The 10,737-nt window shown below is 46.2% G+C and overlaps 1 protein-coding gene across 1 annotated transcript; it reads left to right on the forward strand.

Moving 5' to 3' along the window:
- Nucleotides 1–9,037: 9,037 nt before the first annotated feature.
- LOC119295212 (probable carboxylesterase 18) lies at nucleotides 9,038–10,490 on the forward strand. The gene has a single exon (XM_037573578.1). It carries the CDS (start codon nucleotides 9,245–9,247, stop codon nucleotides 10,268–10,270), a length of 1,026 nt encoding a protein of 341 aa, XP_037429475.1. The 5' UTR covers nucleotides 9,038–9,244; the 3' UTR covers nucleotides 10,271–10,490.
- The last annotated feature ends 247 nt before the right edge of the window (nucleotides 10,491–10,737 follow it).

The following is a 10,737-nucleotide window of genomic DNA, read 5'->3' on the forward strand; positions in this document are numbered from 1 at the left end:
AACAACACTTTCCAATCCCTTGCAAGCATCAGTATGTATCACTAAACCTTCTGGATGACCTATTACTTTCTTCAGGTTTCTAAAAAACCAAGTTCAACTCTCAGTTGACTCCACTTACAGAACACCATATGCAACAGGAAATAACCAGTTATGTCCATCTAGGGCACATGCTGCCACAAGTTGCCCTCTGAACCTACCATTCAATGCAGTAGCATCTACAGCTAGGTATGGCCTGCACCCCTCCAGAAAACCCTTTTGACATGCTTTGAAGCACACAAACACCCTTCTAAAGCACTCCTTGTAGAACTTGTGTTTGTTTATCTTGTACTCAACTGTGTGCTTGTCAATTTCCACAATACTGCTAGGTGATGCCCTCTCTACTTCAGCTTTAAAAGTATATAGCAGCTGAAAGCTATCACTATACTTTCCATACAGTTTGTCAAGTGCAATCTCTTTACCATGGTAGCATCTGTCATATGGCACCTCCACACCATATTTCTTAACAACCTGCTCTGAATTTCCTTAGGACCAATTCCTAGATTTGCTCTGATCCATGCCATAGAAGCATCTACTATCCATATTCTTTTTGCATCTCTCAATCTCTAAGATCTATTCACACTAGGACATCTATGCTGATATGGGTTGACTTTAATCTAAAACAAAAAAAGAGATTAGTACAGAAAATACAATACCTGAAAATAAACTAAAACAAAAATACAATACCTGACACAGTGTGCTCTTCCTCATTAAAGAGGCATGTAGCCTCCACTTGCATATCTCATAAGCACATTTGACAGTAAACCTCGTTGGATCACTTTTCAAATTTGATTGAGAAGCTTGAAACTGCATTTCTGTAGTCAACTGCACTAGGAAGGCCACACCTTCATAAATACATGGATTTCCCTATCGTAAAAGCTTACAGGTATGTCCTCTTCCGCATCTTCAAAAACTCCCATCTCAACATCCTCTTGCTTCTCATCATCATCTGCATCTGAAAATTCTACATAAATGTACTCTTTATCTGTTGCACCTCCTTCATCATTATTGTGCTGGACATATCCAGGATATAAAACCTCATCCTCCACATCAGGTGCATCAGGCAATGCCTCCTCCACAACAGGATCAAGTGGCTTCTTTTGGTGTTCTTGGCTTTCATTGACACTTGCAGTTGCATAAGTACTTGGTGTTCTAGGAGCACTTGGTGTTCTACTGCTAGCCCTAGTTCTAGATGAAGATGGTCTGGAACTAGCTGTTTTTCACATCTCTGACCTCTAGTTCTTTTGTATAACTGTGATTTCCAAATTGCATAACATAGTTGTTGCATTACTTGCAAACATCAGACCTAACTGTGCATCACACTGCACAGGCACCCAACAAAGTTTGGAACTATCCCAATATCTGATCGCCACGGAATCAAACAATCCCCATGGATACTTGGCACAAATGGCAGCCCTAAAATTAGTATATGAACTAGTGTTTTCCACAACTAAAGGAAATGTGAATCCACAATCTTTTTCTTTTGTACCAGCAGAAACTAGAACATCCATTCTAACTGAAAGAAAGAACATTGTAGTTGGATCCATCCTATCATATAACGCACAATATCCAGTGAGAAAACGCACAAACTCTAGCCTAAACCCTAAATCCAAGCAAATATCCAGTGAAAAAACTAAGCGAATCAGGTCCGATACTAACACTGGGGGAATTTGCCGTGGAGATTCGCCCACACTTGTCGCCATTGGTGCAGATTTGCCACCGCTTCTCGCCGTTGGTGCAGATCCACCATAGGAGCTGCCCTTGTCGCTGTTGGTGCCGTCACAGCCGCCTTCTCCGCACTGCAGTGGAGGTGTGTTGTCCCTACCACCGCAGCCGCCACCGCCGACGCTTTCTCCACTCTCCCCCATCACCTTGCAATGGATCTGGTGGCCGCCGCTCAGCACTGCAATTTAGGGTTCGTGAGAGGGAAAGAGAGAGAGCAAGAGTGGGGAATGAGAGAGTGTGAGTGAGCACAGGGGCAAGAGGTGTCCAAAGTAATGTGTCGTTTGCGGTCAAACAGCGTTGACTGGACGGAGACGTGACAAAATGGCAAAAACGCAAGAAGAAGGACGTGAGCTGGGAAAAACCGCGTGTGTTGAGAAATAAGGGGCAATCAGTCGAGTGTGACCTAACTAAGGTTACAAAAACAATTATCCCTAATTTCAAATTAATAATATCATTATCCACATCTTTTTTCTTTTGCATATCACATAATTCAATGAAGGTATTAAGATGGGATGCAACATCTTCATTAGATTTCCAACAAAAAAATCATGATAAGATTTAGTAATGCAGCATCAATATCATATGACTCCGCACTAGTGACGGGATGAGCAATTGGAGTACTAATAAAATCATTGTTATTAGTATTCGAGAAGTCACACAACTTAGTGTTTTCTTGAGACATAGTGGCAAAGCAAGAAAGAAAGCAAACAAGCAAAATAAAATATTTTTATGTTTTTTATTTTTTTTACAAGTGGAGGGAGATGAACAAGAGAAGGCAAACAAAAACAAATAAAAATTAGAGTAATTAATAGATACTTTGCGTGAAGGAACCTATAGGTATTTGATGGTGTCTCCCCTGCAACGACGCTAGAAATTCTTTCTGCTACTTGTGAGTTGCGTTGGGATTTTCCCCGATGAGGAAGGGTGAAGCAATATAGTACAATAGTATTTCCCTCAATGAGAACCAAGGTTATGAACCAATAGGAGAACCATGCAAATGCCTAGTAAGTGGTACCTACAGACACAAGAGCAAATACTTGCACCCAACGCAGGCAAGAGGGTCGTCAATCCCGTTGATCTCGTTACTTGCAAGGATTAAATCTGGTAATGATAGATATATAAATTGAAAAGTAAAATAAAAGTAAGAAGTATTATTGTTTTTTGTAATATGATAAAATTAGACCCGGGGGCCATAGTTTTCACTAGAGGCTTCTCTCTTAAAAAATAGCATAAGGTGGGTAGACAAATTACTGTCGGGCAATTGATAGAAAAGCACATAGTTATGACAATATTCATGGCAATGCTCATGTATATTGGCATTACGTTCGTGACTAGTACACCGAAACGATTCTGCATCTATTACTATTACTACCAATCGACTGACTCCTGCCTACATCTATGGCATTATGTTCGTGACAAACAGAGTAACACTTTAAGCAAGATGACATAATGGAGACAGAATGAAACCAAGTAATATGATTAAACCCCCATCATTTTAGCCTTAATGGCAACAATACAAAACGTGCCTTGCTACCCCTATTGTCACTGGATGAGGACACCACAAGATTGAACCCACTACAAAGCACCTCTCCCCCTGAAGATTCAACATACAAAGCTATAATAGATAGATCGGAGAGAAATACAAAGCTGTAATAATCATGCATAATAACTTTTAGCAAAGACTCCATTACTTTCAATGAATATTCCAAATCATTAAGCCACAATTCATCAAATCCCAACAAACACACCACAAAATAAGATTACATCTAATCGGTCTTTGAAGAGAATATTGTATTGATGATCAAAGATAGAGAAGAAGCCACCTAGCTAATCACTATGGACCTGTAGGTCTGTGATAAACTACTCATAGATCATCATAGGTGCAGCAAGGTTGATGTTGAAGTCCTCCATGATCGATCCCCGCTTCCGGCAGAGTACCAAAAAATGTCTCCAGATGGGATTGTGGAAGAACATAGCCTCGGCGGCGGAAAAATTGTTTCACTGGCTCTCTAGGGTTTTTGGAATATTTAGGAATTTATAGCACCAAAATTAGGTCAGACGGAGCTATGAAGGGCCCTCAAGTCATTAGGCGGAACCTACCTCCCTGGGCTTGCCCTGTTGCCTTGTCGTCTCCTTGTAGGTCTTCTGATCCTTCCCCAAAGCTTCTAGGGTATCTTATGTCCAGAATTTTTTTGTCAAAAAGTATCATAGCATTTCGACTCCGTTTGGTACATATTTTATGTAAAACAAAAAAACAAGCGGAAAACATCAACTGGCACTAGGCATTGAGTTAATAGGTTAGTCCCCAAAATGATATAAAATTGCATAAAAGTATCCCAGATTGATATTATAATAGCATGAAACAATCAAAAATTATAGAAACGTTGGAGACATATCAAGTCCCCGCCCCCAAGGCCGCCGCCCATGCCTATCATGGAGGAGGTGGTAACGCCGGCGGAGGCGAGCGTGGCTATAGAGGTGGCATAACCCAAGCCTGCGGCAAAGCAGGTGATAAAGGCTGTTGGGAGCATTGTAGCGGCGTTGTCGCCAGCAAGCTTGCCAAGATAGCCTTATCATTGGAGTTCGGCGCTTCCGGCTCGACATAACGGAAGACGAAATGGGCAGAGCCAGAACCTGAGGTGTCGGGGATACCCTCCTTCTTCCCTAAGGCTAGTGAATTCAGGCTTGACATCCTAGAGGAGCTCGCGACTCAGATCAGGGGCACCGAGGAGCTCATGAAGTACTTCTGCTCCACCATCCGAAAGGTGGGGTTACTGCCTTAAACCCCACATCTCTATCTTGGTATAGAATGAATAGCTTCTGCAACATGATGTTTAAAATTGTGTCCAAAGTACTCATTGACCATCTAAAACAGATACTCCTTGGGAAAAAATTTGAAGAGCAGTTGTCCTTTGTGCCTGATCACCTTATCACTATCAATGTCATTATGGCATATGAGTGCTTGCTTTTTATGAAGCGCGGCAGGAGTAAGAAGAATGTTTATCGTGTTTATCAAGTTGGATATGCAGAAAGCTTATGATCTTAGAAGTTTTGTGGAACATACAAATAGGTGATGTGGGGTGTGAGATCAGTTTCCTTCTCCTCATTGTTTAATGGGGTGAGGACTCATGAGTGTGTGCTGACATGAGGGGGTCCATAAAGGAGAGCCCATATCCCCATTTGTTTCCTTTTGGCGGCGAAGGGACTGTCTTCACTTCTAAAACACGCTAGTAGCAATGAAGAATGGAAGGGGATTGAGATCGCACCAACAACACCTGTGGTGAGTCATCTCATGTTTGTGGACAATTGTATGATTTTCCGTAAGGCATCAAATGAGCAAACGATTGTTTTGAAAGATGTTTTTCACCGACACTTCCAAGCATCGGGCCAAAAGAATAAGCAATGAAATGTCTTTAGTGCATTTTGGGAAGAGGTGTTCACAACAAGTAATGAATGCCACGAAGGGGGTCTTGGATATACCAAATGAATCGTTAAGCGAGAACTACTTGGGGGCTGCTTTCAGATGTTGGCTGATCCATGAATGGTGTGTTCTCTTATTTAAAGGACAAAATTTGGAAAATTTTGCAAGGGTTGGGTGGAAAGATGTTTAGTTGGTAGCGGTAAGGAAATTCTCATTAAGTCAGTCATTCAAGCCATATCCACATACTCGATGACAGTTTCCAAATTACCAAGAGGTCTCTGTTAGCATGTCACTTTGATCATGTGATAGTTTTAGTGGGAGAGGAAGATGACGTGCGTCTCATGGGACTCTATGACCATGCCAAAATACATAGGGGTGCTGGGCTTACAAGATATATAAATCTTGAACATTGCACTACTTTCCCGCTAGGCATGGGGAATCTTGTATGAGTCGGATGTACTGAGCTCTTGGGTGATCAAGGCTACCTACTATCCTCAAGGTGATCTACTGAATGTTGACCTTAGATCCCATCCATTTTAGGTGTGGTGGTCTATCTGCAGGGAAGGGACATGCTGAAGATATGGTTAATCAAGAGGATTAGGGACGGCTTGAGCACAAGCGCCTGGAATGACAACTGGATCCTGCAAAGTTATAACATGCGAATAGTCCATGCACAGTCAGGGAACCCTCTAGCCTGGGTAAGTGGCTTTATTTGCCCGATCAACAGAACTTGGGAAATGCGGGAATTACACCATCATTTCTTACCGATGGGCGTGGAGGTATTCTGCCATATATCAATCAGCTATACACCACAAAAGTGATTTATGGGCATGGAACTATGAGCAGACCGAGGCATTCACAATTTAGTTTGCATACATGATGTTGGTTGACACCAAGAGTAGAAGGCTTGGTTGGCTGTTAGGTGCCTCAAAGACATCCAATTAATACAACAACAAGCAAAATAGAAAAACATTGGAGAATCAAGGTGCCTGCGAAGCTATGGGTTTTTGCATGTTGTTGGCTCGATCTTGTCCCCCAACTAGCGAAGAAAGAGTCCTTCGGCACATGGATACCTTGGATATGTGCCCAATATGCAACTCGGCCACGTACTCATGGAGGAATGCGATGATTGAGTGCAACATGGCTAGAAGCGTGTGGGCTTTGAAAGATGATGATGTTTATGCACCTCTGATGAATGATGAAACCATGGATGCCTAGTTTTGGCTCCTTGGCATCTGTAACACGATGGAGAAGGAGAAGGACTCGTCACCCTTTGGGTGATTTGGTGGGCTCACCGAAAGCAATACATGAGTAGGAGTTCCAAAGCCCTCTTTACACACAACTCCTTATTTAACATTGTTTGAACGAGATCAATGTGTGTTGGTAGGGAGTCATATAGTGCAATGCCCTGGCGGGTGGATCCCGCCATCCTAGGGACTTATGAAACTGAACGCGGATGGAGCAGTAACAAAGCCAGCGAACAAGGGGTGGTGGGTGTTGTTCTGCCGAGATGATCATGGTGTTTACTTGGGAGCTGCAATGGTGTTTGAGGGAGTAACATACCCTGCGATCCTGGAAGTTTATGCGTGCAGGGGACACTAGCTTTGGGAGAGGATCTTTCTACTTTCATTGGCACTAGCTCTAAACCTCTGAATGATTTCGACATGGACTACAAGACGCCACTACCTCGTGCTTCACTTGCTGCAAGGAAGAGGATACTCTTAACCACATCCTGATGCAGTGTGTTTATACTAGACATGCATGGCACACATGTTTCACTTTTCTGGCTGTTCATATCGCCATCTCTTCCATAGAGGACATCCTGGAGGAGTGGTGGGTAAAATCGTGCAAAGATATGTCGAAGATATGTCGAAGACAAGCAGAAAGAGTTTTGATTTGCTACTTATTCTCATTGCTTGGAGCTTGTGGAAGCAAAGAAATGCGAGAGTGTTCAGGAATGTGGCATAGCAACGTAATATCCCCCAATTTGTTAACCACATTCTCGATGAGATACAAACTTGGAGATCGGCGGCACCTATGTGTTTTCAAATTTTCATGAGTAGCATGTATTTGAGGGTGGGTGTGTGGATGCTAGCTAGCAGCCTTATTTGTTGGACTCATGGCACTTCTTGTAATTACTCTCTGCCTTTTATAAAAATATGCTCTCCAAAAAAGTAGGCTATAGCTTTTTTGAAAGAAACCCGAGCTTTATTCATTAGAAATAACCATTACATTGCTTATGAGAATTGGTACTGTTTCACTATTTGGCACCTCGAACCATTCAGAAATGAACGAAAATCTAGCCAATTTGGCAAGTTCATGAGCAACTTTATTTGCTTCTCTATTAGAGTGCTCAAATCTAGAAATAGGAAAAATCACAAGCTAAATGAAAATAATCATAAAAAATTGCCGCTGCTGCCACCGACAGCCGTCCTCCTCCTTCATGGTGTCGATCACCTCCATATTATCCGAATTAATAATAATGCGGTTGCATGTTGTCCTTTGCAGCAGCTATGGACCGAATTTTAGGGCCAGAGCTTCAACCATCAGTACATCCGCGCACCAGTCAATCTTACATTCCCGCGGCGATGAATCTACCTTTGTTGTCTCTTAAAACCGCCCCCATCGTACCCCTAAGTAAGTCATGGTCAAAAAAAGCATCAACTTAAGTTTAACAAACCCTGCGCACGCGGGCGGGGGGTAAGGCCATCCTCTTCTTTTCATGGAAACCTTTGGCGAGGAAGCAGTACCAAAATTGGCCATAAGAGCACATATCCCATGGAAATCTGTTGTGCGTTTTGAGTTGTTTCGTTGTGAACCAATTTATTCCTTTTCCATCACAAGTACCAGGCTGATATAGAAATCATTTCACGCACATTCTGGTTGCCCATAATACATAACTCCTGATTTGCGTTGAAAGTAAACAAATAGGCTATAGTTTAGATCGAGACAGCCCGTGAGTTGGACCGATGTCATGTCGTGTAGTAACCGTATCGCGCACCATTATCTTTTCCTTTTTTTCGGGAAGATCGGGAGCTTTATTGATTAGTGAATAGGATTACAATTCATAGCCAAAAGACCACGAAGAAGATTCTCATGGGCATCTTGTAACCACAAGTCTGTTTGATGCTCCGAGCTAGAAAATTTAGCTAGAAAATCCGCGGCCCTATTTTGAATTCTATCTACTTTCATAACAGTAAGCTCCCGAAGATGGGGCGTCGATCCGTTGGCTGGGCAGCTGAGATTGCTGCCAGCCCACGCGAGCTCGAGTCCCAGCTCGGACGCGCGGTGCTCGCGGAGTTTCTTCTATAAAAAAATGCCAACGAGGGAGCCCTTGGGTTGGTCTTACTTTTTTTTTATAACAGTAAGCTCCCTCGCCTCAATGAATAAGTTTCTCATTCTCAACTCTTGTATCAGGTGTCCCAAGCAAGATCTGTCCGGCTTCGTTTCCTTAATCAGTTTGATTAGGTTTGAACAGTCCGTTTGGAGAACAAACGGAGCAGCAGCATATCTACGCACCATTATCGTTTCCCTTGCAAGGCGGGGCATCCGCCCAAGGCAGGACACCACATTCGTGTGCGTTCGAGAGGCAGTACCCGGCACGAGTTGTTGAAGCCAATAACTTCTCGGTGCAGGACTCTGCTGCACCGTTCTTCTCCCAATCCCATGAGGCCAACTAATACGAGTAGTTGAATTCTTCTTTCGTCTCACGGCAAGAATGTGATTAATGGCGAAGCACGCAATTGCGGCTGCCTAAGCTGCCTAACCATCCAACTGCAAAGAGATTTAAGCCGCCGACAAACCCGCCGGCGAAGGTAAAGGCTCCGGCAGATCACATCGCGGCGGCACACGGATAGCTCGACAAAGGAACATGGCAACCATAAATTACTCCGCTGGAAACAGAAAACGAACCCTGGCCCATTGACAGGCCGACCCTCCTACGCATGCTCCGACTGGTTGGTGAGTAAAACCGACGACCATAAATACCCAGAGCTCACGCATCGGCATCTCGCCGCCCGCCTGCTCTCGGTCCAACTCGAAACAACGCACGCGAACGCAGCCATGGCGGATTTGAAGGCTCCGGCCAAGGCGAGGAGGCTGGCGCCGCCCATGTCGTGGCGGACGCGCCTGTCAATCTTCGCCGCGGGTTACCTCACCGACGCCACCTGCCGCGCTGACGGCACAATCAACCGCCGCCTGCTCACCTACCTCGACCCCGGCGTCCCGCCCTCCGCAGCCCCACGCAACGGCGTCTCCTCCCGCGACATCGACGTCGACCCCGCGATCCCGCTACGGGCCCGCCTCTTCCAGCCCGTGGGCCTGCCCGGCCCGCTCCCGGTTGTCCTGTTCTTCCACGGCGGCGGGTTCGCCTACCTCTCCGCGGCCTCCCTCGCCTACGATGCCGCCTGCCGCCGCATCGCCAGGTACTGCGGCGCGGCCGTGCTGTCGGTCGACTACCGCCGCTCTCCGGAGCACCGGTTCCCGGCGGCGTACGACGACGGGTTCTCCGCGGTCCGCTTCCTCGACGACCCCAAGAAGCACCCCGCCGACGTCGCGCCCCTCGACGTCTCCCGCTGCTTCCTCGCCGGGGACAGCGCCGGCGCCAACATCGCCCACCACGTCGCCCGCCGCTACGCCATGTCCGCCCCGTCCTTCGCCAACGTCCGGATCTCCGGCCTCATCGCCATCCAGCCCTTCTTCGGCGGCGAGGAGCGGACCCCCTCCGAGCTCCAGCTGGAGGGCGCGCCCATCGTGTCCATCTCCCGCTGCGACTGGATGTGGCGCGCCTTCCTCCCGCCCGGTGCCGACCGGACGCACGAGGCCGCGTACGCAGCGTCCCCTGCGGCCGCGGCCGGCATCGACTACCCGGCGTTCCCGCCGGCCGTGGTGGTTGTCGGCGGGTACGACCCGCTCCAGGATTGGCAGCGGCGGTACTGCGAGATGCTGACCTCCAAGGGAAAGGAGGTGCGGGTGCTGGAGTACCCCGAAGCCATCCACGCCTTCTATGTCTTCCCGGAGTTCGCCGAGTCCAAGGACCTCATGCTGAGGATCAAGGAGTTCGTCGCCGGGAGCGACGGCAGCAAGTGAGCAGCTCGCGCCAGTATCGGCAGTGTCAGTGTTTGCGTGTGTGGTCGGAATTAGGAGAAGAGGATTGGGTGTGCTGGCATGACGTATCTGGACCATAGTACTCGTAGTGAACTAGTAGTGCAGTACGGATGACGGCGTGTAAGAAGTGTTATTTTTACCAAGGGCATATACAATGGGGGCAGCACCAGCAATTCACGTAAGCCAAATGGTGTTCAAACCACCCGCTTCAACTATGCACCACCCAACGCAAAACTGACTCTTCGTGATTCTTCACAGGCCCCACTTAATTCTTTTTCTATCCAACTTTCTCACCTTCACCTTCATGAGGCAAAATTTTGTGTTTTGACCCTTTGCACGTATAAAATCGAGATTTGACCCTTGTTTAAATTTTTTTTTTGACATCTGACTCTTTTGCTACCGCCAAAGGGCTCGGCGATAGGGTCACGCAACCTACCGCCAGGGGTTCT

Source organism: Triticum dicoccoides, chromosome 4B (assembly GCF_002162155.2).
Source record: "Triticum dicoccoides isolate Atlit2015 ecotype Zavitan chromosome 4B, WEW_v2.0, whole genome shotgun sequence".
Classification (NCBI taxonomy): domain Eukaryota; kingdom Viridiplantae; phylum Streptophyta; class Magnoliopsida; order Poales; family Poaceae; genus Triticum; species Triticum dicoccoides.

What these genes read in the sequence shown, in the direction of transcription:
- LOC119295212 (XM_037573578.1), top strand. Translation starts at nt 9,245, where the DNA reads ATGGCGGATTTGAAGGCTCCGGCCAAGGCGAGGAGGCTGGCGCCGCCC.